This window comes from Lissotriton helveticus, chromosome 9 (assembly GCF_964261635.1).
Source record: "Lissotriton helveticus chromosome 9, aLisHel1.1, whole genome shotgun sequence".
Taxonomy (NCBI): Eukaryota; Metazoa; Chordata; class Amphibia; order Caudata; family Salamandridae; genus Lissotriton; species Lissotriton helveticus.
Window position 1 is genome coordinate 922,862,312 of NC_136070.1, and position 27,981 is coordinate 922,890,292.

At 48.1% G+C, this 27,981-nt stretch overlaps 1 protein-coding gene across 1 annotated transcript in view; it reads left to right on the forward strand.

The window, feature by feature from the left end:
• Window positions 1-27,981, forward strand: part of LOC144782005 (nesprin-2-like) — a 284,781-nt gene that overhangs the window by 121,995 nt on the left and 134,805 nt on the right. Inside the window, exons 2-3 of the mRNA XM_078661110.1 lie at window positions 10,946-11,115; window positions 14,258-14,408. Coding sequence (XP_078517236.1) covers window positions 10,946-11,115; window positions 14,258-14,408 — 321 coding nt within the window. The remainder of the gene's footprint in view (window positions 1-10,945; window positions 11,116-14,257; window positions 14,409-27,981) is intronic.

The window sequence follows — 27,981 nt, forward strand, 5'->3', positions numbered from 1 at the left end:
TTGTGGTGTTCATCTTGATATATGATTTAGTGAGAAGCTAGTTCTATGTAAGGCGTGACCTGGAGAGAAGCGCATGTTTTTTCAGTACGATGATGATTCTGATAACTTTGTTTTAGATAGCCTGCAGTTTTGATAATAGGGGCAGGAATTAATTGGAATAACTGTGGAACAGTATAGTGCTATGGATGGTATAGCATGGGTGAATACAACCTTGTGGAAGACGCCTGGTAGTATTGGGAATATTTTGAGCGTTTTTGTCACTACTTTTAATTGTTGGGTAAATGAGAACTCAGAGTCATTCACTCCAAGGTTATCTGCAGTTTTAGTAAGAGCATTAGGAGGATCGAAATTTATCAACCAATTAAAAGAAATTTTTGTAAGTTTTCTTTGTTCCTAGAACCCGAATCACAGTCTTTTTGGTTAGGGCAAGGATAGATTCTGTCCATTCAGGCTTTTCAGTCTTTTAGACATGAGGGACACATATTGCATCAGGGCTGTCTTGTTGTAAACTTAGGGCATTTTGAGTGCAGTGAGCGCATATTTCAAAACCGAGGCAGAATACTGCATTCAGGTCTGCCAGAGGTGAAATCATATTGTAGTGTTATCTTACATAAAAACAGCAAGCACGGTCCCATTATGAACATCATGAAAATTCCCATGATTGAAAACCATCACAGGATCTTCAGATCTTTATAATTATTCATCACCTGTCCAGCAGTCACAAGCAGCAATCCAATCTATTGTCAGCAATAGATAGAAAAGTAGAACAAATGTGCCTTTAATGGAACCGAATTATTAGTCAGATTTGTTTCTCTCATGAGTATGCTTTGGAATAAGTGTGAACAATGGGATGGCCACCTCCTGTTATGTCACTAAGCACACTCTGTCCAGTCCTGGACTTTTGTGTTATAGAATAATGTATTCTAGATGTTGTAGTTTTGTTTTCCTTAGATTAAATTAACTAAATTAACATAACTGAAATCAATGATTTGTAGGTGAGAAATTTGGGACCGCAGACAGTGTCCTTGGGCCCCAGCACCATGAAACCGTATGGTGTACGTGTGCATTACAAGAACTTTTAACATGACATAACATAACATAGGGCTCTTGAGTGAGGTGGTCACCCGCGCCAAAAGAGTAATGTTTCCAAACCAAGGGGCATATTTACAAGCCCCTGTCGTCACCAGAATGTCACTTTTTCTAATGTTGTGGTGGCGATGGGGGCTTCGTCTCTTATTCACAAGGCAGCGTTAAGCCACTTAACATGGCTTAACTCTGCCTTGTGAATAAGGCCCCCTTTCACGCAATACTCAGAGTGAAAGGGGTGGGCAATGGGTGTTGCAGTGGACATTCTGCCACAACATCCCATTTATTTTGACGCTGCCCCATATTTACAAGGGCAGCGCCAAAATTAAGACCAGGGAAAACCTGTTCTTTAACAGGTGCAACGAGGCGAAATGTTTCATTTCTCCTTGTTTTTGCTGTTTCTATGTGTGCTGCGTTCTGCAGCACACATAGAAACAGCAAAAAGGCCATTGATTTTTTATGTGCAGGAAGGTGACCCTTCCTGCACATTAACTATTAACAAAACAATTAAGTTTTCCACCTTCTATGTGTGCTGCATTAAGCAGCACACATAGCAGTTTCAAAATGCCATTTCAGATTGTTTATGTGCAGGAAAAGACACCTTCCTGCACTTATCAATCTTCCCCTACAACGTAAGCACCCTTGCACTATGGTGCAAGGGTGTCTGCATTGGCACTAAGCAGCTAAAATTAGCGCCCGCGCAGACGGAAACGTAGGGCTGCACCATATACTTGTAAATACAGTGCAACCCGGCGTTTTGGAATTTGTGGAGCACTGTGTTGAGCCGAGGTGGCTAAAGTCGTGCTCCGCCAATTCCTCGTAAATATGCCGCCAAAGGAACACATTTTTTTGTTGCTGTACAGCAAACCTCTAAGGGCCCGATTACGACTTTTGGCGGTGCAGGGGTGGGTGGCATGCTAAATTGCGCCACTGCATCCTTGAGTCACAGCTGCCTGCCCCCAGATTACAACTTAAAAGTGGCCTGGCGGATGAGCGTATGGCGGTTGCCACTGTGGTGCCTCCTTCAAAGGCGGTGGTGCCTCTGGAATAGGCACTGCAATCGCTACTCCTTACAAGGTTCCTGCACGGCATGGACTCGAACGTCCATGACATTCAGGAACTGGTGCGCAGGCACACAGGCTGGTACATGTTATGGCTCCCAGTGTGCATCCACATGAAGTGGAACCGACATGAAAATCGTGGCGGAGAGGAAACTCGTAATATGCTTGGCGGGACCACGGCGTCCTGCTAAGCAACTGGCGGCCTCAGGACCACCGCGCCACCTCCAGGGAATGGAGGTTCCCTGGCAGCTTCTGCGGTCCCATGGCGGTCCGAACCCCCCATGGATCTCTACTGCCGTGCAGCCACGAGTCTGGCGGTCATCGGACTGCCACACTCGTAATTGGGCCCTTAGAGAGAGATATTCACTAGTACCAACCTATGAAATGAGCCTTCGAGATCTCTGACAGTGCACACTTTGAGTTCTATTAACAAAATATCTTTCAGGAAACAATAAGTTTCCCAGTTTAGATAATGATACACAAAACCTGAACTACTTCATGTTACAAATACATATCAAGAAGCTCTCACTCTTGTAGCCTTATCAAGATGGTTCAAAGAGATTTCTCTGCAAGGTGTTCACCATCACACTCCTAGCACGGGTGGCCTTCCAATGGCTTTGCATTTTTTGTTTATAAAGGCTGTTCCCACTCTAATGCTCGATAACCGCGATGTAAGTCCTTTGTGGTTCACCACAGCAGTGCATAATGTATTTTTCTGTCTGAATCTGATAGGGAAAATTGAGGCTGGTCAAACAGTTTTGGAGCTGGGCAATGATCTGGAACAAATCTGGAACTGGCCCTGAAGTCAGCCTCCATTCTGCAGCCTAACTCCTTTTCTCCTGCCAGAGAATTTTAATGAAGGCTCCTCGTACAACTTCTCTCCTCATGCAAATCCTTTTTAAAGTATCGGTGAAGAAAGCAGTTGTAAGGTGGTGCTGGCTTCATTTTAACCAGCATTAGAAACAATGGAGTAGCCACATGCCAATTGAGATATTACTTCAAAGTGTGCTGTATATCAAGAACAAGGAGTGCTTGCCAAGCCACTGAAGGTGGTTTGCAAAGCTAACTGGACAGAAACCAGATTTAGCCACATGAAAGTCAGAAGTAACTTTGGTTAAAAATGCTTGATGAGTATGACACATAATATTCTGCCTTTAAAATATTGTGTATGACTCACCTACTGTGATTGACTGACTTTTACTCATTCTGTAAGCAGCTGTAATTTCTTTTAACAATACTGCTTTTCAAAGTAAGGGTTTTTATTTATCAATGGGTCGAATTTTTTACCTATTGTTTTCATTTAGACCTCCTTCATTTCCCAATCGGCTGCTAATTTCCAAATCTGAGCTATACCTTATAGAAAACATCACTAATGGCAGGTGTCACAAAGAAAATCATTTACTTCAGATTATAACTGTAGGAAGTATTGTCTGAAAATGGCAAAGCTAATGGTAACTCTTCATGCAAGTTGCATGTTGCAGAAAGTGTGGAAATGTAAGGCCAGATGTACGACCATTCACTTTTGTAAGTCGCAAATTGCGTCGAATTGCGAATCGCCATATGCGAATTGCAAAAGTGAATGTACAACAGTGTCTCATACACTGTTTGCGATTCCCAATGGGGTCGCAAATTGCATGCCTCATTAATATTCATGAGGCAAGCGCAGGTGGCCTGCTGGGGTCAGCAGACCACCTTTTCTGTGACTGCTTTTTAAATAAAGCAGTTTTTTTAAAAAATGCAGCCCATTTTCCTTAAAGGAAAACGGGATGCATTTAAAAAAGAAAAATTAAACTATTCAGTTTCAATTTTTTAAGGGCAGGCAGTGGTCCCTCGGACCACTACCTGCTCTTAAAAAATATTTTTGCAAACACTCACAAAGGGGAAGGAGTCTCCTGGGGACCCCTTCCCGTTTGCAAGTGGTTTGCCACCTACTTGAAGTAGCTGGTAAACTGCAAGTGTTTTGCGGCCGCAAATGCGGTTGCAAAAAAATAGTACATTGCATTGAGACTTCCTATTAGAAAGAGACGCCCCTTCCTAATTGCGAGAGTCGCAAACGCTATTTTGCGAACCAGTGACTCGCAAAACAGTGTTTGTACATGCCAGGACCCTTTATTGCAGTCACAAACGGGCCGATCTCACGTTTGCGACCTCAAAAAAAGGTCGTACCTCTGGTGCTTAGTCTCCTATTTTGGATTGACCTTAAGAAATCATTTTTAGATCTCGCCTAAGGCACCGCATGCTCTGTCTCTTGCATGACTTTTGTTAACTTACATGTTGTTTAGAGGCAAACCATTGCTTATCAGTCATTGCCTTCATTGTCACTCTCATTTGCTTACATAATATTTGCCAGGTTTGGGGCGTGTCTAGCCCCTGATGAAAATGACCGCACATTGAGTAGGCTTCCTAGCCGCCGGTAACGTATCCCCGCAATCCAGCAAACATCCATCCAGTGACCTACAATCCACAAACACAGTAATACCCCAAGACTTCGAGGGCCATTATATCCCCTTCTTGCCATCATTCTGGGTGCTGGAAGAGTTGTAAGGTGGAGCTGATGCATCAAGAAAAGCCTAAGGCGGCGCAGAGGGATCCAGAGGAGTGAGGGCCTGCAGGGGTGAACCTCGCAGCCTACATGTAGGAGCACCATCCCCCTCAGACACTTGAGACAGGGGCGAGGTGGTGGTATGGAGAGGAAGTGTGGTGACAGAGGTGTCTGTGGGTGCTAGGATTGAGCAGCTGCTGACCCGTGTGACAGACTGGGACCTGGCCGCTGGTGTGATTGCGAAGCCCTAGAGCCGACAATGCAGACATAGGGGCCGAGAGGGCTGTGTCTGGCTGCCGATCCCACATCGAAGCGATGTAGTGCCCTGTATGGACGCATCCCAACAATTCCTGTGGGAGCCGGGATTTGCAGGTAAACCCGGAGGCACTCCTGGGTGCCTGTGGGACCAGGTTGTTGGCCCAAAATACTGGATTGCGCTTAATGGCTGCCGTGAGGGCTGTGCCACCCCTGGATGGAGTACAGCAGTAGAGAGACAGGGGTAGAAAATACCTGGTGGCCGCGCCGGTATTGAGGTGGCATTGTCCTTCAAGGCCCCCGTCTGCCTGTGAGAAAAGGAGTGACTGGGTTGTGCCTGAATGCTGGGTCTGGTGGAGGTGGAGAGTGGCCCTGATCGGCTGGGCAGCTGGAGTGAGGCTGGGGCTTCACATTAAAGGAGCCCTGTGATCCGGCCTCAGCGCCTGAAGGTGTGCGGAGAGGAGTGGCGCACTAATACTGGCGGGGGAAGCGGAGTTTCACAACTGCCAAGAAGAGGTCCTGGCTCACTGGGAGCCTGGTCTTGGGGCGTACACAGGGGCCCTGAAATTGTTACTTGTTGCAAGCAGATAGGGTGAGATAAGAGGGGGTGGACTTTGCAGATGCCCCCTCTGCCTATCGTCAGTCGGCCACGAAGGACATTGTGAGGATATCCACCCCCGCTTGTGCCCTTCTCGTCGACATTGCCTTTCTCATAGACTCCTAAAATGCTTTGGGGGTGGAAGATTGACCACAACCTGCTGTTGTGGTTCCAGTGTGCTGGGAAGACACATCGCCTTGAGTGACCTGCTCCCTTGCTGCCCTCCATTGATCCTATGGCCATCGCTGGATGAAATTTTTGTGTCTACCTCCTTTATGCCTAATACCTCAATGTCACCCGTTGTTACGCTGCTCGTTATATATTCCATGGACATGGCGGGGACTGCAACACACTGTTACAACTTAGAGACATGCGTTCTTTGCAGCAGAGACTCCGCTTCGGATTAGACTGTCTTCGTCAGGAGTGGAGTGAGTGGATCGACTTCACCTGATACTAAATGTAAATTATGTAGAGGTGGGGACCCAGGTCATACTGCTGTGGGTGGGGAAACTTCAGTGGAGGCTCGCCCTCTGTTGTGGAGTGCACTGCTCCTGGTCGACTGATATAGATTACAAGTTGAGTTCTGGCAGGTATGCAGGGAAGTTCATTAGTAGCAGCCTTGGGGTCATGATCAGAAATCAAGGCTCTAAACTGACCCAATCCAATAAACTAGACAAATACACGGTAGCTATGGTGACACCAGGTGGAGGGTCCAGTGATGTTACTGGAGGATATGGAAGCCAGATGATGGAGCATTGTGTTGTAAGCGTGATGCAACTTCAGCAATGTGTGGGGGGTCTATCTTTAATGCACTGTGTCACTCTTACGCCTGCCATGAGGCAGGCGTAATGATTTGATGCAGTGGCCTGCTAGGGGTGTTGCAGTGAAATCTCGTAGATTTCACTCGCCACTCCTACAAGGCTTTGTGGCATGGGAACGCCCACCCGGCATACATTATTCCTGATGCAAGTATAATGTGACGGTGGGCTTTACAATGTGACGCATCTGCCTAGATGCGTCACCTTGTAAATATGCTGCAACATGGCACATTGTTTACGCCGCCGCTGCATCACAAAAAGTGGCACAACGGGGCTCATAAATAAGCCCCGTGGAGAGAGATGCATTGGAGGCTGACTTGACTGAAGGGGAACTCGTGGTACTCGCGGTAGTGTTGCGAGATTTGCAGTGTGGGAAGGCGGCGGGGCCCAATGGCCTACCAATAGAGTTATATAAAGGGGTAATAGACTAGGTGGCTCCACAAATGTTAGCCATGTTCCAGGAGGTGCGCAAAAGAGGTTGTTTGCCAAAAGACCAACAAATTGCCACAATAGTAGTCATACACAAAAAGAACAAGCCGCCAACTAACTGTGTCTTGTAGAGGCCTATATCCTTGCTCAATGTAGAGGCTAAGGTGTTGGCCAAAATATTGGCAAATAGATTTTTTGCTATTATGTCTATCACACATCCTGACCAGTCAGGGTTTATGCCACATAGAAGCACCCGGCTTAATTTGCGGCTTTTATTTGGAGTGCTCCATGAAAACTTCACCGCTGCGGGCAGACCAGACGGTAGTAATGTCTCTATCAAATTCGATACTCCCCTTTCCTGAAATGCTCAGATCTGCCAAGTCTCCTCGGCTTACTTTGGAAAGTAAAAGCCTTGTGGAAATTTCTACACTTCCTCCCCATGGACTGTCGGAAGACTGTAGTCCATGCCATGGTGACATCAAGGTTAGACTATGCTAATAGCCTGTACCTGGGTATTCCTGCCTATTTAACCGACAGACTGCAGGTTGCTCAAAATGCAGCAGCCAGACTTATTAGAAATGTGTCATTTCATCACCACATCTCCCCCCACCTGAGGAGCCTTCATTGGCCGTCTGTACTTAAAAGGATAGAGTTTAAGGCACTTACCATCGCCTTTAGAGCAACCAGGGATAGGGGCCCGCTATACCTGTGTCAGAGACTCTGGAAATACCAACAAGCAAGGACCCTCAGGTCTAATCTTCAGCAACTTCTTTGGGTCCCTCGCTTCTCTAAAACCAGGATTGGAGGCAGAGCTTTTTCAGTGAGAACCGCATCCCTCTGGAACTCTATGCCGGTCCACATTCGGAAGTTAGAGACTGAACAAGCATTTCGGAAAGCGATGAAGACCTGGCTTTCTGCTTGCCCCTAACATGCAGTTCTTCTCTCTCCCTCCTCTGCCTGTTCCGCTGTCAGCACCGGGACACCTCTGTCGGGGGTAGCAGTGCACTTGACTTGACTCTAGATGCTAAAATGCCATTCAACAGCATGGAGTGGAATTATATGTTTGCTACATTGGCATGGCTAGGTTACGGTCCTAAATTCTGTGGATGGGCCTGGCTCTTTTATCAGGAGCCTTTGGCCAGGGTACGTGTTAATGGTGCGGCTTCATTAGTTTTTTTCTCTACAGAAGGGCAGAAGACAGGGCTGCCCTCTTTCCCCCATGATATTTGGTCTGCCCGTGAACCACTTGCGGCCCGGATATTGCAGGATCCTCTGGTGCGGTGGGGAGTTGTGGTGGGGGTTGGGATGTGCCTATACCACTCTGCGCTGGTGACATCTTACTTTACTTGTCCAATCCGGCCTTCTCCATTAGCAGAATCCTGCACACATTTGACCTTTTTGGCAGCTATTCGGGCTATCAAATTAACTGAAAAAAATTGCTGGTTTTCCCCCTGTCAGGTGACAACCCACAATTCTCCCGAGACTGTATGGTGCCACTGGTGAGGGAGGAGTTTTATTACCTTGGGAAATATATTACTCAAGACACTCAGGATTTTATACGTAAGTACCTTCTCTTGCAATTGGAAAGGCTGAGGGGGTGTTTCTCGCTGGGGCATGCTTCCATTGTCCCTGGTGGGCAGAGCCACGTTATATAAGATGATGACACTCCCACGCCTTATTTACGTGCTCCAGAACACCCTTTGAAGGGTCCTGCACAACTTTTCCAGAAAGTTGAACATGAAGTCAGCTCACTGCTGTGGAAGGGGGGATCACCATGCATCGTGAGGTCCAAACTACAGAGCGGTGTACGATGGGGGGCTGGCAGTTCCAGATCTAATCAAGTACTTTTGAGCAACCCAGCTAGTAGTGGTTACCGACGGGGTTTTCACAGATAGCCAGGGACTTGTGTATAGAGTAGATTGAGGTGTGATGGGTCAAAGTGGTCTTGAAGCAATCCTCTACTGGAGGGGAAGGGAGTGAGGACTGCCAGACCACACTCAAACTGTTGTTTGAGTATGGAGGTAGGCTACGAGGCTTCTAGGCTGGAGCGTCAACTCAACTGTAGATCAGCGACCAACTCCATGAGGTTGGGACATCAAAGGGTTTTGCAAGCTGGTAACTAATAGGCATTGAACACCTGGGAGACCAGGCTTTTATTACATACGAGGCCCTTAGTCAAGAATTTGAGCTTGCAGACTCATAACGCTAGAAATATCTACAGTTGGGGCACATACTAGAAGGAGAGCAGCTCCTGGAGGTGTCACCTCCTCCTAACGGAGCACTTCGCGGACAAGGCAATTACCATTATCTTTCGAAAGCTGGTTAATAATTCTCCTGATCCATTGGTTGCATTGAGGGAAGTCTGTGTTGGGGATCTGGGTGATTTTGAAGATAACGACTAGGGGGAGGCAATTCAGAGCCTGCATGAGATAGCAATATGGGCGGGGTTTCGACTAGTCCAATTCAGAATATTACATAGGACCCTATTGGCCAGGATGGGGAGGGTGCCCACATCGTCATGTCTCCCAGAGTGTGGACAGGAAGGTACTTTCTTTCATACCCTGTGGGAATGCCAAGTGATAGAAGACTGCTGGAATGCGGTCACTGCGGTTATGCCTGGGTTTTGTCTGTTGAGATCGCACTGGATGCAGAACGGCTCCTCTTATCGATGTCAGGAGATGAGTCTTGGATGAAATTTCAGACCAAATGGCTGAGACTTGCTGCGGGGGTGTCCAAGCGAAATATTGCAAGGCATGGGGAGTGCTGACCCACCAAGCCTCTCAGATCCGAAGTCCAATTCAGAATGGTGTCAGAGTGCTGAAAAGGTGGTGTATCAGTGTTGGAGCTATCCCAAGAAATGGGAGGAGGTATGGGGGAGGCAGGCAGACATATAGGGGGTACTGACTGGTTGGGAACACGTTCCAGAAGATGGATGACACCATACTCTAGTTGAGGGCTGGTAGCCTGTGATGTAAAGTATGATGGGCTGTAAAAGCGCCATTCTTACTTAGGATCTATGTCCTGGTTTGGCTGTCACTGTTCTAAAAAATGCCATATATGTAATATAATATATGACATAACTTGAGTGCATATGTTGTATGATGAGCATCATTATTAATACAAAGGGTTAACAAAAAGATTTGACAGTCTCTCTAGGCTTTCTTTCTCTTCATGTGTTTGTCCTACCCTTGGCCCATGAACACATTACATGTGTTCTTTCACTGCCCATTTTTCAGGTGCTACTTTTTTATTTTTTGTTTTTCGTTTGGACACTCTATGAGAGTGCATGTTTTTCTCAACTGCCTCCCTCGTGCACTTCTCCCCCTCGTTGTTTCTCGCCCAGGCCCTATCCCACACCCTCCCTCTGTTGTCTGTGTGCTTGCCCCAGACACCTCACCCAACCTTCCTTTGTCTGTGTGCTTGCCCCTGCCTCTCCTGTCCACCCTCCATTGTCCTTGCAGATGCCCCAGCTCCTGCCACCCACCCCTGTTATCTGTTTTCTTGCCCATTGTTTTTATTCTTGATCAATCAATCTCGCTTGTCCTCTCCAAACCAGCATCCTTATCTTCTAGCCCTCCCTCTCTCTGTGTTGCTTAAGGGGAGCACATGGCAACAAAGAATACAAGAATGCTCCGGCCATATCATACCATTTAAAAGAAAAGAACTTTAGCCATGCTGAACAACAGCACCACTGATGTACAACACTCGTGACTGTGATCGATTGCTCACTATGGATGGTTGAAAAAAAAGCTTTGTAATCACATCCAAGTTGAGTGGGAATATTTCAAAGACAGGGATGCGTCAGATGTATTTGAGATGGTTTGAGTACCCATTACAGCCATGTCAAGCTGAAATGTATCTGACTTCTCTTTTGAGCAAGGAAGATTCTTGGCCAAGTTGGACTTTACTTCTACTCTCCTTTCATTCCTTTTAGGAAGACATGATCAAAACATAATCATTTGTGGAGTCCTGGTAACTTGCAGATTTATCTAGTGTCAATGAATATGTTTCTGTGTGTTTTAAGCTTATCATGAATGCATTGCAAATAACTGTGCAAAAAAGTCGTTAGTGAGATCCAAACATTTATCACTCATTGTCTTTCTCCCTCTCATTCTTTCTCTTTCTCTCTTTCTCTCTTACTTTTTGCTGGTCACAGAAACGGTTCCAAGAACAGGACATGCCGACAGATTACTTCACTATGGTAGCGTCTCATGATTATTTGACCAACGCCGGTCAGGAACCCACTCAACATGAAGTTCCATCTAAGAAGGTTTTGGAGTTTTCTGGGTGCAACATCTGCACAGCATCTATCGAAAAGCATATCCAGTAAGTACAAGGCGAACTCCCATATTCTATAACTGTATTCCTTTTTCATTTTTCTGCCATTAGTTTTCATTTGTGGTTTGATGCTTTTGACATAATTAGTAAATTCTCATAGTAACATTGCAAAATTACTGACCTTCACCACTTCTAAGCACTCTCAAATTCCAATTATAACTGAGGTCCAAGAATGAAAAATGTTTTATAGAACACACTGTGTGGCAAATTCACTGCCTCTAAATCGGAAAGTTAAGCCATTATTCCAAAGATTACATCTGCTCCCCATGAAGTTAGGTGACACATAGTCCAGAGCAGCACCAGCAGAGCCCACCATTTAACACCAGAGGACCAAAGCAAGACTTCAAGCTGTGGTAATGTTTATTTCTCTTTATCCTAAAGAAAGCCTCTGCCAACCCTAGCGATCTCATGAATTCCCGGCTGATCTCCCTGCCCCCCCCCCACACCCAGCCAAAGTACTTGAGAAAGCCATAACCCAGCAACTCACCAAATTCCTGGAACAAAACCACCTACTGGACGAGGCACAATCAGATTCCGTGCCAACCACAGAACTGAGACTACGATGACTGCCTCCACAGACGACATCAGAACTCTCTTCAACTGTGAAGAAACTGTGGCCCTGATCTTCCTCGACCTGTCTGCGGTGTTCGGCACTGTCTCCCATAACATCCTCAGCAACAGGCTCTGCAACATAGGCATACAGCAGACACCCTCAAGTAGATCGCCTCCTTCCTTACAGGACGCACACAGAGCATCCAACTGCCTCCCTTCCCCTCAGCACCTAAAGACATCATAGATGGCGTACCACATGGATCATCCCTCAGCCCCACCCTGTTCAACATCTAGACGCCCCTTCTCGCAGACCTCTTCAGATCTCATGGGCCCAACATTATCATTTAAGCAGACAATACTCATCTGATCCTCTTGCTCACCGAGGACCCCTCCAATGCCAAAAACAACTTCTGCAACACCATAACCAACTTAGCCAAATGGATGAGATGCAACTGCCTCCACCTCAACTCTGGCAAAACTGAAGTTCTGATCTTCGGGAAAAACCTCTCCGCATGGGACCACAGCTTGTGGCTTGCAGTACTCATACCTACACCTACACCAACCGACCATGCACACTACCTCTGCATCATCCTTGACAACTAAATGACCATGAAATGACAAGTCAACACAATTCCCTCCTTCTGCTACCACACACTCTGCATGCTCTGCAGGATCTTCAGATGGATCCCAACCAACACCAGAAAGACCTTCACGGAGGCCCTCATCACCAGCTGCCTCGACTATGGCAACGCCCTCTATGCCGCAATCTCCACCCGGCTTCTCAGAAGACTCCATACAGAACACTGCAGCTAGATTCATCCTGTACCTCCCCAAATGTACCCACATCACTCTCCACCTGAGAGACCTCCACTGGCTCCACATCCAGAAGAGATGCCAGTTCAAGATCCTCATGTATGCCTACAAAGCCTTCCATGACCTAAAATCTGCTTAAATCAACCACCAACTGAACTTCCACCAATCCTCCAGACACCTGCGCTCCTCTTTACTTGCGCTCCCACACACTTACGCATCCGTTGCATCAACAGTGGTGGCCGCTTCTTCTTCTACATCACTGCCTAGAAAAATAACAACCTTCCCCTCCAGCTATGTACAGCCCCCTCTCTGGCAAACTTCAGAAAGAGACTCGACCTGGCTCTTCAACAGAGGCACAGTGCCCCGATACCCCTAAGGTTGACAGTGTTGCGCTTTACAAATGCTGTTGATTTGATTCGATTTGAGTCACTTTTACAATCAGGCAAATTCTATCTTTTATAATCCTATTATTTATGTTCAAAGTAAAGATAAGTTGCCAAATTGTTCCTCACTCTAAGCCATTCCACCCTATAACATTCTACACCACTCTACGCCAACCCACTCTACGACACTCTACTCTACTCCACTCTACTCTACGCCCCTTCACACCATTCTGTGCCACTCCACTCTACAACACTCCACCTCACCGCACTCTGCACAATAATTTCAAGAAGTGTTCTGGCAATGTGAGTACACAAAGATTTTCAGTATAGCATAGTCACACATGGCACCAACACAATTCTATCTGCGGTTCATGTAAAAGGTTCATCCCATTCCCATAAAATATTTGGATTTTGTTAGATAGATGGTGCCCTCACTCTTCATAGCACATTAATTAGACTACCCCTCTAGAGGGATTGATCCTCCTGAAAATGTAAAAGATTGAGGGTGGATGCTTCCTGAGAGTGGAAAGGACAAAGAGTAGTTTCCTTCTGAATGTAGTAGATGTTGACCCCTCCTGGAGTTGTATATTTTTTATTTTATTTTATTTAATGCGATTTTATATAGCGTGAACATTACCCGAAGGTGTCAGAGCGCTTTACATAAGAACCAGTTGCAATACATAAGGACTTAGGGTTACATGAGTTACATAAAAGAACAAATTGCAAATGTACAAGTGGTAAAGTCACACAAGGAAGAGATACAGACAGAAAAAATTGCAAATGTACAAGTTATGAAGTCACACAAGGAAGAGATACAAAGAGGAAAAAAAATTGCAAATGTACAAGTTGTAGCGTCACTCAAGGAAGAGATACAAATGGATAAGCTCTAAGAGTCACATAGGAATGATCGAGAGTACAGGTCTACTACATATACTAGTGGTTAGAGTTATTTGTATATACATATATATATATACAAAAAGTAGATTGGTGGGGAGGGCGCTGGTGACCTACCCAAGGTTGGATAGGACAGATGATGTCCTCCTGCTAATGTAAATGTAACAATAGCCCATTCTTAAGAGTGACTTGTGACAAGGTGTGTACACTTTGGAGGGGGGATAAGACCGATGGTGGCCCTTCCTGTTGGTAGATGGGACAAATTGTCTCCCCTCGCAAGGGTAGATTGTAAAACAAAAAGTAACCAAAATATAAGAGTCCATAGATGGGTCAGGACTTCCGGAAGGCAATAGTGCAGATGCAGACCTACAGCTAAAGAAGGATAAATTAAATGTGTTGTCTTCCCCAGTCATTTATCTGCCTACCCGCCTTCCATTCTGTCATGATTCCCGTAACAGGCTAACACTGTTCTCCTTTCTGTCTCTCAGGATGGAGTATGCCTGGCAGCTGTGGGCAAAATTTGTAGATTGCTTTTCAAGATACCAAGACTGGTTACAAGGCGCAGAAGCTGTACTTACGTTTACAAAGTCTTCACAAGTTTTGTATGCCGATGCCAAGGAAGAGCTGAAAAAATGTGAGGTCAGAAACCAATGTGCCTCAGTCATAATTTTTTATTTATGATTCATGTTTTCTCCGTGTCTTTTGTTTTTCTGTCAATTACCTACTGGATCTGTTGAAGATTAGTGGTTGCAAATTTACATTTTCAAGCCTTGCTTTGCAAATGGAGTGTAATGACTAGACATTAACAAAACTTGCATAACAAAGTGTGGCTAGATTTCCAACTAGCTTCTCTACAAATATTTAATGTAGACACATTGGCTTTCTGATGCCAATATGTAAATCAGGGTGCAATTCACTGTAAAATTGCTTCCTTTCATGCAGTACGTTTTATACCTACTGCATGTGATGCTAAGTGCCTGATTATGCATGAACCGCTAGACTCACGATGGCATAGCAGTAGCGGTCCAGCAACGCCGCAACGGCGGTCCGACCACCCATTATAAGTTGGGTGGTTGGACTGCCATTGCTACGCCGCGATTCCTTGGTGGTGGCACGGGGATCAGACAATGAGTAACATGCTGGTGGTGCCGCTTCTGCACGCCAAGCATATAACAAGTTTCAGGACTGCCAGTTGTGTCAGGGAGATCTTTCGTCCATGAAAAGGCTGGTGGTTCTGAAACAAAGCCCCTGTTGCCTATTTGCATGGGGATGCATGAAGGGGGAACAACATGTGCCCCCCTGTCTGTATGTACCCTAGTTCCTGCACGGCATGGATTTTACAGTCTATTTTGTGCAGGAACTGTTTTTGGCATTCCCATTGTAGTGCACATTTACAGATGCATGCCAAAAACAGCCCGTCAGACTGACTATGAGGAAACTAGTAATCTGGTGGACGTCCCGACAATCGGTTTGGTGGTGAAGGAGTGCGCTGCCGGCATAACGGTCTGTTCCCACATTGACAAACTCGCAATTGGGCCCAAAGGGTTTGTCTGGAGACAACAGAAAATTAAGTTTAGATACTATTTTAACAAATGCATGTCTTTCAGGCTATGCAGCACTGCATTTGTGCTCATTATTTATTTCTTCCTCAGGGGGTGGTGAACTTTGCCCTGCGACTCAATCTGCTCAAAGGAACCATAAAAAGAATGGGCTATATTGTCGTACAGCAATCCACCAACCTGTCCCTTGCTTAGGGAAAGCCTTTCCTCTAACTATATACTATCAAAGCTGTCCTATGAAGTGTTTAGTTATATCAGTCTAATCCTCAAGAGAACTTTTGTCATTCATGATCAAGAGGAAGAATTTTGCAGGAGCTCAAGGAATAGCAAAGAAAACATCTAGAGAAATTCTTACACTGAAAATATGAAATAAGCTTTACTGTGAAAATCTGCAGTAACCTCTTCAGAGATATTTAGGCTACAATTAAATATTCTTCTCAGCAGTTTCAACATCTACTCAATTGTGTGCACACTGAACTTTTAAAATAGAATCCATTGCCTAGTAGCATAACAGTTGGAGTAGTAATGCCAAAGTGATGGCTGGAAAGGGTGAATAATGACACTTTGCATGTATTATTGTTTATAAACAAAACTAATAAAGCAATATATATCACAACATTTGGAGTAATATTATTAATTACATAACATATGTGTCTGAAAAGGACACAGACACGTTGGGGCATTTTGGCACTGAAAACATGGATTTTATTGCTACCAAACTCAATGGTGCTCATTTTACCTAGCAAGGATAAAAATGAGAGGAGACCTGCCAGAATTCGAGTCTGTCACAATAAGGTCAAACACAGATTTCAGGAGAGAGTGCATAAGTCCACAGAGGCACAGGCAACAGATAAGGATAAGAATAAGGATTATGAGGATGTAAATCTGTTGTCGAAACTTTTCAAGAAATGTATGAATAAAGGGTTGTACTTTGTATTACAGGATGTTAGATAAAAAAGACTCATCAAAAAGGATGTTTGTAGGCCAGACTTGGTCAGATGTACTAGGCAGTGAAGTTGAGGTTCTAGTAAAACAATAAAGGATACATATGACTGGACAACAGATATAACATTGTTTCCAATTGTGTGCAAACCTTAGGCTGGATCCTGTATTCAAGCATCCATCTTCTCAAAGATGAATATGCAAAAGGTCTAGGACATCAGCTGCCAGAATGTTGTCTTATTATGTATTTAATTATAGTTTTAAGTAGAACAAAGAGACCCAAGAGCATAAGAGTGCTCCACAATGAAAAGTAAAAATGATCAATGTTTCGTTGGATCCTCGAGGGAGCTATAATTGAACAAGTCTCCCAATTATTTGGGGGCGATTCTCGAACGTTCTTTACGGTGAGAATTAAACTTCATATAATTTCCCACATATGGGCACTGTCAATGATTAGTTAAACCTGATTGCATATAATGGAATAAAAGGCCTGCTAAATATGCACAAATCAACCCTAAAATACCAGGGTTGAAGCTTATTTACAAGTCCCTTGCGCCGCCTTTACGACACATTTTCCCATGTTAAAAGTGACTCACCAGCGGTGCCCCTTAGTTTAGTAGTGGCTAAGAGGGCAGCCTTGTATTGGGTAAGAGTGCAGGTCGCTGGTGCTGCATTATTAGCAGGTTTGCTTTTAAAGGAAGTAAAGAGGTGACAGTGCACTTTAAGTATGGGGCATTAGGCCATATTTAGAAATTTCAGTATACATTTAGCATCAAGCTTTTAGTGAGTAATAGACTTCTCCCAAAAACAATTTTAAAGCAAGCACTGGCAAAGCCAGTTGGTCTGTGTTTCATATGCTAACGCATGCAGTGCTAGGACATCAGAATGAGGTCACCAAGATGGACCTGGCAAGGGAAGACAAAGAGGGATATAGTTGTAAAGTAGTCGGTCACGCAGTTCAATGATAGCATTCAAGAGGACGCGGAAGGAAACCCCAAAACGCCAATAGCTTTAGGTGAAAGATGAATACTCCACTGGACTGAGCCAAGACTTATTTGAAAAAGGCTCCAACCAATGGTGAAAGAGGCTGGTTAAGGAAAGCCAGTGGTTGAAAGGACTAGACCCAAAAGCTTCTCAATTTTAGCAATTGGTCTGTTTGAGATGCACTGTCAAAATCCAGATTTAAAAGCAGCTGAAAGAACAGATCAGCAAATAGAACTATAAACTAGATAGGAAGTTGCTTGCAAACCTGAGTTGTGGAATATTCTCAGTGCAAGATACTTAAGGCCTTATTTACAAGAAGGTGCCACAGCACCGCAAGCCCTTTGGCTGTGCCACGCTGCAGCACTTTCTAAGCACAAGGATGCGTCATATTTACAATATGATGCATCCCTGTATATTCCCCTGCACTGGCGCACAATCAGCTGCCATGCACCACCCAGACACCCTTGCGCCATGGGCAAGGGTGCCTGCGTTGTGGGGGGATTGTTTCTGTGCAGGAAGGTGTACCTTCCTGCACAAAAACAATAACAAAACAAATGAAAAGAGTTATTTTCCTCTTCCTATGTGTTCTGCAGAATGCAGCACCCCTAGAAAGAGGAAAAAGCAAGAAGAAATGTAAACATTTCACCTTGTTGTGCCTCCCTATGCCACCCCTGTGGTGTCGTAGCATTCTGACGCATTTCCAGGTTTATGAATTCTCGTAAATCTGGAAATGCGGCAGAATACGTGAGTGTTGCGTGGGAACTCCCACAGCAACCCCCATGTCACGCCCCTGTCATGCAAAGTGTTGCGTGAGAAGGGACCATATTTACAAGGGCAGAAAAATCCACGAAGGGTGGGTTTAAGTGTCCTTGTAAATATGGGGCAGGTGGTTGCGCCAGCGGCGCAAGGGGCTAGTAAGTAATCCCCTCTGAACAGAAACCGCAGAGGTACATTTCGGTACATTTGGACTGCAGTGTATGTAAAATGTTTATGAGATTTTGTTTATGCCAGGTACTTTTATTGCCCTGGCGCTATGGCGTGCAAGACATTAATCATGTAAACTATGGTGGTAGCAAGCTAATGCTGAAGAAACTCTAGCATGCATCTTGTTTTCCATTCTGCTGTGATGGATGTGAGGAGGAAATATTTGAGTGGAAAACTAATTGCCAAAAATACTTGAACAATTTAGGTTTTGTTTAAGGGCCCAAAACAAATATTACTGATGAGTTCACATAATTATTATTGAGATGTGCAGCCACTGATTTAACTATAGGATCAGGGTATATTGTATTTGCAAACATAAAAAAAAATCAATAATGAATTTAACAATGAACTATGAAAAGTATAGAGAAAGGAGAAAACAACTACGTACATGGGATCATTATAGATCCAAATCATACATATACATTTACTGTAAAACAACTGAATTAGCATACAATAGGGACAATGTAGAAATGCAAGAATGGAAAAGGTAGCAGTTGCTTGAAAAAATAAAATTGAGGAGCATTCCATACGGGAAAAAACATAAATAGAAGTAAATTAAATACTGAGGAGGGAGCAACATTGACTATTGAATACATTAAGGCAATGATGGAGAGGCAGACAAATTGTCAATGGAAAGGAGTGAAGAAACAAATAAGGTAGTATGTAACTATTGTGGTTGTATGACATGTCAACCGCAAAACTATTCATTAATCCAAAAATCTTGCGGAAATGTAAAATACAAGCATATCGACTACAAAAATATTGTGGACCAAACATCTACATTTTATAGACATATATAGAATAACTATAAAACGTTTAAATATTGTGTGTCATATTAAACATGTACAAATAATTTAATAACTTTAAAAAATCACATATTACATAGTAAAACACAATATTATATTTTATACAAATATTAAATCATTAGAAATAAATTAGTAAAACAAATATTCATCAGACTAAAACACACAAAAATGATTTAAAGTAAGAAACAATTAAATAATTATACACATGTATACCTTAGACCCCCTAAAAATATTTCTTTAAGAATATTAAAATAAACAAATAGTAATCAAACTTTAATATAAACCATGAAAAAATAAACAGTGATTAACTGCGCAAATGCACTACTATAGCTACAATACTACAAACGTTGACAAAAATACATATATTGTTTTTAGGAGTAGGGGCAGATTTACTATTCTGACTCTGGTCTAACAAACATTGGGGTAAGTGCCTACATAGGGATGATCAGATTTAATATTCAAACTCCAGGCAAACAAACATTGAAGAAAGTACATTCATTGGGGTAGTGAGGGACAGATTTACTACTCTAACTCCAGTCTAACAATTATTTTGGAAAACATATATTTGGTGGTAGGGTGGGTCACATTCACTACAATATAATTACCCCTTTAAATATAAAAAAATAATAATAATTAAATCAATTGGTTTAAAAAAAAAAAAAATTAGAATTTGTAATAAAGAGTCTTTTAAACATTCTAAAAACAATTGTAGTCCAAACTATAAAGCATATAGGTCATTGTAAAGTTAGCTATGGCATCAAATATTTATTTCCAAATGTTTACCTTATAAATATAAAGGTGTTAATTAATTACCAAATATATATTGGTTTAAAAACTCAAACCAAAACAAATGACACAAAAACCATTGAAAAATAATATATTCAAGTCTATTTTATTTTGAACACAGCGATAAGCCTACAACCTCGTATCGAGGCCGGCCGCGTAAGATGCAGTTCTTTGAGTGTGGCGCCAGAGCGGCCGGGAGAACAAACTTTAACACAGCGCCTTGCCTACAACCCTCTCAGAAGGGCCGGCCGCATGGCTTGCAGATGTAGTGTCGAAGCTTTAGCGGCAGGCAGGAGGGTATCCGCGTTAGTAAGTAGGATATGTAAAGGGCAGATAGCCCGTCTGTCTCTAACTGCCCAACGGGGCGTAACCGTCTCAGAGAGAAACAAGTGCCATAGTGGCAAGTAGGAAGAAAGAGAGTGGGAAAGACAGAGAATCCTAAGTGGGGACATGAAGGGGGGGGAACAGAATAGCAGGTACAGGCGGTATGGTGAAGGGCAGCTGGTGCGGGGGCGTGTGTGTCTGTAGTCGCAGTTGCGTTGCGCATGGAGGTCAAGGATGCAGCCTGGCCGGATCTCTAGGGACAAGCGCGTCTTCGAAGAGGTGCAGAGTGCGGAGCCTAGTGGGCATGTATCGCGCATATTCTATAGAGCAGAGGTGTCGCACTAAAGGGTCCCATACCGCCTTGTAGCGCGTAGCCTGCGCCTGCAGCCGCGCTGTAAGGAGCTCCATCGCAAGGACCTGCCAAAGGCGCACAAACCAAGAAGCTATGGGTGGCGCCTCCATTCGCTTCCATTACAATGCAATGAGCTGCTTGGCGGCACCCAGCATTTGGAGCGTGAGGATCCAGTCGCCGCGGGTAAGCGCCTTGAGCGCGGCAGGGTGTATGCCAAGCAGGATCGTGTTCACTTCTTCGGGCAGAGGGAACCCCAGCACCCCCTTGATATGGCTAAGCACCTCCTTCCAGAAAACAGCAAGGGTCGGACACGTCCACCAGATATGCACAAAGTCACCAGTCGCAGATTTACACCTCCAGCACATCGGGGAAGCATTGGGGAACATCTGACTAAGGCGAAGAGGGGTGTAGTACCATTGTGTAAGTAGCTTGTAGGCATTTTCCCTCTGTGGGATGCTGCGGTAAATCTTGGGTATATCCCGCCATAATCTGCTCCACTGGGAGGGGCCGATGTCTGTGCCCGATGTTGATTGCCAGTTCCTCTGATAAGGGTGCGCTGGCGCCAAGGTAGGGTGCTGCAGTATGCTATATATTTGGGAGATCAGCCTCTTGAGGCCCCCGAGGGAGCGCGCCAGCTTCTCAAAGGGCGTGTGTGCTCGAGTAGCTGCTTGGTACATTTCGTCACTGGTAGTCCAGTGGCGTAGCTGTATATGTTGAAGGCTAGCCTGTGGCGGCACCCGGAATTCCTCCCTGCAGTCTTTCCAAGTTTTAGGCATGCCCTCAAGGAAGAGATCTCCAGCTACTCTACAGTCCCCTTGGGTCCATTGATCAAACGTCCGAGTCCGGTGGGCCGGGGGGAACTGCGGGTTCCCAGCTATCGGGGTGTGCGGGGACGGAAACGAGGTCAAACCTCTTGTCACTGCTATGTTGTCCCAGATATCTAGCACCGTTCTCGTGGGGATTGCAAGGTACGCACTTCTGGAGCGTGCCGCCCGCGGGAGCCAGGGTAGGTCCCATATGGTACGGCCCGTGACCGCTCGGTCCATATGAAACCAGTGTTTATCACTTTCGCGTGCGCCCCATTCCACCACGAAGCGGAGGTGCGCCGCCCAGTAATAGTGCACCAAGTTGGGGCATGCCAGGCCTCCTCTGTCTCTTGGCTCCATGAGGACCTTTTGCGAGAACCGGGGGCGCTTCCCTCCCCAGATAAAGGAGGTGATCTCGCGCTGGAGGGTCCGAATACAGTGCAGAGGAATAGGGGTGGGCAGGCATTGGAACACATATAGGATGCGAGGGAGGATCGACATCTTGACTGCGTTGAGGCGCCCCAGCCAGGATAGCATCAGAGGTTTCCACTTCCTAAGATCCTCCAGCACTGCTTTGCGGCATTCCGTCCAGTTCACCGAAGACCAGGAGTCCAAATGCGGAGTAAGGGCGAGGCCCAAATATCTAATGTGGCTCTCCGCCCATTGATAGGGCACCGCCTCTTTTAGGTAGAGGATGTCCTCGGTAGACACAGTGAGGTTGAGCGCCCAAGACTTAGTAAGGTTTATTTTGAGGCCCGACGCCCGTTCATATAGGCAGAGGACGTCGTGGACTGCCGGCAGAGATGTCCGAGGGTGTGTGAGAGTGAGGATCAGGTCGTCCGCGAAGAGCGCCACCTTATTGACCCTCCCCCCAAGGGCTATGCCATGTATTCTGGGGTCCCGTCTGATCAACGCCGCTAGGGGTTCCACTGCCAGGGCAAACAGGAGTGGCGAGAGCGGACATCCCTGCCTCGTGCCTCGGTGGATCGCCAGTGGTGGTGTTAACTGGCCATTCACCCTGATCCTGGCCTGTGGTCCCAGATACGGGGCCATGACGCTCGCTATCATTTTGGGGCCAAGGCCCATCTTCCGGAGGACCTCCTTTAAGAAGGACCAGTCCACCCGGTCGAAAGCCGCCTCCGCGTCGAGCGAGAGAAGGCACGCGGGGATATCCCAATGTCGCGCCTTGCCCACCAGGTGGGCCAGCCTGCGCACGTTGTCGGCCCCCTGTCGATCTCGGATGAACCCCACTTGATCCGGATTCACCAACCCCGGCATGTATGGGTCTAGTCGCTTGGCCAAGATCTTGGTGTAGATCTTCATGTCAGTGTTTAAGAGGGCGATAGGCCGATAGGAGGCACATAGCGCAGGATCCTTCCCTGGCTTTGGTATTAGCGCGATCTCCGCCATTCCCATGTCGGAGGACGGCCCCACCACGTCCGAGAAGGAGCTGTACAGTCTCAGCAGCTGAGGGCGAAGCTGGGTTTGGAAGACTCGGTAGAAAGATAGCGGCAAGCCGTCAGGTCCCGGAGTTTTCCCCATGGGAAGATCTTTGAGAGCCATAGAAATCTCGTCTTCTAGAATGGGCTCTTCCAGCTCCGCTGTTTGGGGTGGCGACAGGGGGGTCCCCTCGAAGTCAGCGAGGACGGACGCCCGCGCCTCCGCCGATGTAGGTTCCTCCGCGTATAGGGAAGTATAGTAGGCCACAAAGGCGTCCTGTTTGGCTCGCTCAGTGACAGCACACGTGCCATCATGATGTCGTATAGTAGCGATATGAGCTCTGGCTGCCCGTGCCCTCAGCCGTCCCACCAGCTGTCTCCCCACTTTATCCCCCCCTTCGTAGTATTTTTGTTTCAACGCAAGAAGGGAATGTTCGGCCTTGTTAGTGCGTACGAGGCGAAGCTGCCCCCTGAGATTGGCCAGCTTCCGTCTGGATGCCAGCGAGGGCCGCTCTCTGTCCTGCGCCTCCGCCTGTTTGATCTCACTTGCTAACTCAGCCTCCAGCTTGTATGCCGCCCTTCTCCTCGCAATCGCCAGAGAGGTGATGTGCCCCCGCATGGTGGCCTTAAAGGCATCCCACACCACCTGAAATGGCGTCTCCGGAATATCATTGAGGGCGAAGTACGAGTCTATGGCTTCCCGAATGCTGTCAACGTCTTCTGGGTCTCGAAGGACGCTCGGCGGGAGAGTCCAGCGTCGCTCCCGAGGGGCGCATGCCATCGGATCCTGCAACTGCAGTTCCACATGTGCGTGATCCGATATCGAGATATCGGAGATGGTAACCTTCAGCGTGTCCCGCGCCAGGTCGAGAGATGTGAAGAGGTAGTCAATGCGCGAGTACGTTCGGTGGGAATGCGAGTTGAAGGTATAGTCACGGATTCCTGGATTGTGGTATCTCCACGCATCCACTAGCCCTAAGTCCGTAATCTGGTCTTTCAGTGCGGCCGACATTGCACCCGCACCGCTAAAGGCTGTGTCCCCACGATCCACTTCAGGGTTCCACACTAAATTGAAGTCCCCGCCTAAGATTGTGCGCGGCGCGTCAGACTGAAACTGTTCCCGTAGAAGTGCCTGAAGAAACATATCTTGCGACTGGTTGGGTGCATATACATTGCCGAGGGTGTACTGTGCTCCTCCCATCTGTACCGTGGCCCGGAGGAAGCGTCCGTCACCACTCTTGTAGGGCTTTGTGGATCCCCGTCTAATGCCAGCTCTGCATAAAATAGCCACCCCCGCCGTTTTAGTGTCAGCCGATGCCCAGAACTGTGTGGGATACCTGGGGTGTGTCATGCGTCCAGTGTCTCCCCTCAGGAGGTGCGTCTCCTGAAGAAAGACAATGTCAGGGGAGTGTTGAAGGAGGTAGCGCCACACCTGGTTCCGCTTGTTGGGGGAGTTAAGTCCTTTGACATTAAGGGTCAAGAGTTTGAGAGGTGCGGGGATAGTCATCGCCATGTCACTAAGGGGAGTAAGGCCGCCTCAACACCCAGCATCCCCCACCCCATCATGCAAGGGGGGTTCGCTTCTCCCACCCACCGCAAACGTGCAAGCACCCCCAGCAGCCCCCAGCTCGCCACAGCACACAACTGGAAAGAGAGCCAGGTAAAGGGAAAGGTCGAGTAAGAAGTAGGAAGAATAGAGCAGGCAAGAAAGAGGAGAACACAGAAGAAGTATAGAACCACAACAGGCCAACGTGGCCGTATTACAATGTCCCAGGTTCCGGGCATCCTCTACCCGAGGGTTTGGATGTACTCAGGAATGTCACTTCCTAGGGGACAAAGTGGGGGGTGTCTTCGTCAGAGAGATGAGTCTCAGTTACCCCGAGGTCCGCCTACCCCGCTGCTCGGGATTGATTTGGGGGCAAGTAGCGTGGAGGCAGTATAGGGAGAGTCTCATCATAGTAAGCGGTTCAGCAATGCTAGGCCCCAACCCGTAAGACACCTTGCCCGGGCCACTCGGCCGCCAAGAGCAGACTGCAGTGGCGTCCACGGGAGAATAGCTGCGTGCCATTGCCGTCTAGGATAATCACTGTCCCATCGATGTCCCGGTGTGGCCACCCATCGCGCCTTGTCGGTCCAACTCAGAGGTGCATAGCAATGATGAGAGCGGGACCAATCACGGAGTGCGGGGCTCCAAGGTTCGATCCTCGCAGTCGTGTTCAAGGGAGCGGATGTGGTCTATGACGTCTTGCTTTGCCTGAGACATGGAGCCTGCGTCCATCGGGGGAGATCGGCGGTGTCGATTCACCGTGGTCCACTCTGGCCGGGCCGGGGGCCTCTTCGGGCGGTTGCTGCGAGTGGGACTGTTTTCCGGGGATTCCGAGAGCTTAAGCAGCTGCGCCGCCTCGTACCCACTGGTAGGGGATCTCGAGGGCCCTCAGCTTCTCTGTCACCGGGCGAAAGACCTTCCGTCTGTGTAACGTGTTAGGGGCCAAGTCCTGGAATATCTGGATCTTGTGGGCGCCATGCCGCAGGTCCTGCTTGTCCCTTGCCGCTTTCAAGATGGCCTCCTTTTCTGTGAAATAGTGCACTCGGGTGATGATGTCCGGAAGGAGGCCCGTCTTGCCTCCCGCTCCGAAGATTCGGTGAGCCCGGTCCAGAAGCAGTAGGGGGGCTTCCTTGTCGCCCCTCACCTCGTGCAGGAGCTGTGCCACGTAGGCCATGGTGTCCGTCCCTTCTCCTCCGAGTGGCACACCCCGGATGCGGAGATTGTTGCGGCGTCCCCTATTTTCGAGGTCCTCCTGCTTAATCTGGAGTTCGATATTCTGCTCCTCCAGGGCTGCCACCCTCTGCCACAGTTGTTCTAAGTCCTCAGTGCGTGTGTCCACCAGTTTCTCGAGACCGTCTACTCTGTCCCCCAGCTCTGTCACGTCCGTACGCAGTTCTTTAACGCATGATTGCACCTCCGATCGTAGGGACCCTATTTCAGACTTCAGGTCTGTCATGAAAGAGGACATGAAGGCCTGTGTCACCGGTGGGGAGTCGGCGACCGGTGGTGGCACTACTTCAGTCGACGCCGCTGCTCCTCCCTTGCCCCACATGGTAACCACCGAGGTGTCCTTTGAAGATGTCGTCTGATCTGTCCTGCCTCCTCTCCCGCGAGTCATGGTTCGTCGTGAACGTGGCACCCAGCCACCCAACACGTCGTTCGTCGTCTTTAGCTCGGCACCCCCCTGGTGCTGTAGAAGCGTGGCGGGAGGGTGGGACCCCACCAATCAACCACTCCCGTGACAAGCGCCTTCTCCCACGCCGTCCCTTGTCTCCCAGATGGTGGGATACGTAGGCCCTCCTTTCCAGGGAGTCGCCGGGTGATCTCAGTGGTCAGCGGTCAGTGGTATGGGGGCAGTTCTCCCTCCGGACACGGAACGCTGCGTCGCTCGCCCTCCACGCCAGTGACTGCGCCTCACAAAGGCGGCCGATGTGCGGGCCGCTTCTCCACCTCCGTCACCCCCCCTAGTTGGATCTCCGGTCCCTCTGAGAGAAGGAGGGTTACTCACGATTTCTAGGGGCCTCTCGATCCTGCCTCGGGTCAGGCCTCCAGGCCGCAGGGGGTATGTTCTCCAGTAGGTAGTGCAGGCCGATCAGTTAGCCACTCGTGAATCCCCCACCAGCAGGGGGGGGCGCAGGCCACACGCTCACTCAGCACTGGTCAGCGAGCGAGCAGAGGGGCGCCCAAACTGCCCCTACGACCAGCCAGGCGGCGGCAAGTGCTCAAGGGGCAGGTCAGGTGCCAGGGGGTCGGGGGCCAAGGTCCACTCCGGTGCTCCTGCAGGGCCGCCGTTGCCGGGCGTTCCCCGATAGTCCCCACAGCCCGCTGGGAAGGGCGCCCCAGACCCTGACGCCAATGAGAAGAGTCAATATGGAGAGCAAGCCCCCGCCCTGGAGGACAAGATGGCGGGCCGCTCCTCTAGCGCGCCAACCCCCAGCGCAGCAACTCAGGGCGCCTCCACGACTTCAGGCGGCGGGGCAGCAAGGGTCCTCCGGATGTAGGTCTCCAGGATAGCCCCCCAGTGGACAGTGGCCCCACGGACGCTTCCCCCGAGAGGCAGCTGGGCTTCAGGACCCTCTAAAAGATGGAGGGGTACTCACTGTTCGGAGGGGCCTCTCGTCCCCGCCTCAGGCCTCAGGGAAGTCTCCACCAGCAGTGCAGGCCACACGCTCTCTCCGCACTAGTCCAGCGAGCGTCGTTACGGCCACCCAGGCGGCAGCAAGTGCATGAGGGACAGCTCCAGTGCAGGAGGGGTCGGGGTCCAGGACCTACTCAGATGGTCCCGTAGGGTCGCCTTCGCCGGGCACACACCGGTGCTTCCCACCGTCCGCTGGGTCGGGCGCCCCGGACACAGGCGCCGGCGAGGAGAGTCAGGATGACGGGTAAGCTCCCGTCCTGGAGGACAAGATGGCGGGCGATTCCTCTAGCGCGCCAATTTGCAGCGCAGCAGTTCAAGGCGCCACCCCGGCGCCAGGCAGCAGGGGTCCTCCGGGTGCAAGGGTCCGCCGGGTGCTAATCTCCAGGGCAGCCTCCCAGGTGTCAGCAACTCCACAGGCGCGCGGTCGGGGTCCGCTGCACCTCCGATGCGGCCCGCCGCCACTCTAGAGCCGGGTCCCCCCGTAGGATCAGCAGCCGGGATAGAATCACGTCCCTGTCCAGTGGCCGCTCCGTCTATGGCGGCTCCTCCTCCGCCGTGTGCAGGACCCGCGACCGTCAACCCCAGCCGGAGTCTGCCTCGGTGTGTCCGGTCGTGTCGCCAAGGTTCCCCTCACTCAAAGCGCCGCCCGCCAATGAAGCGAGGCCGGGACGCGGCGGAAAGATGGCCGCGGTGCTCCGTCAGCCGGGTCTTCAAGCTCGCAGCCACCCCCTGTAGCAACCTCTGCTTTGAAGCGGCCACTAAACGTGTCTTCACTCACTCAGGAGCCTCGCGGGGGAACAGGGACACCAAAGAAACCCCCGAATAATGCTTTTGAACGCTTATTAGGGCAACGGGGCGACGGAGCTCGCCTGAGATGCGTCCGCTTACATCGCCGCCGTAGCCACGCCCCCCGAAAATAATATATAAATTAGATAAACATGTTTTCTTTTATCAATAATAAACATACAATTAACTAATTGTAAGTCTGAAAATTAACATAATTTATACATTAATCAAAAAATCTGTTTTTAAATATTGTATTTTAT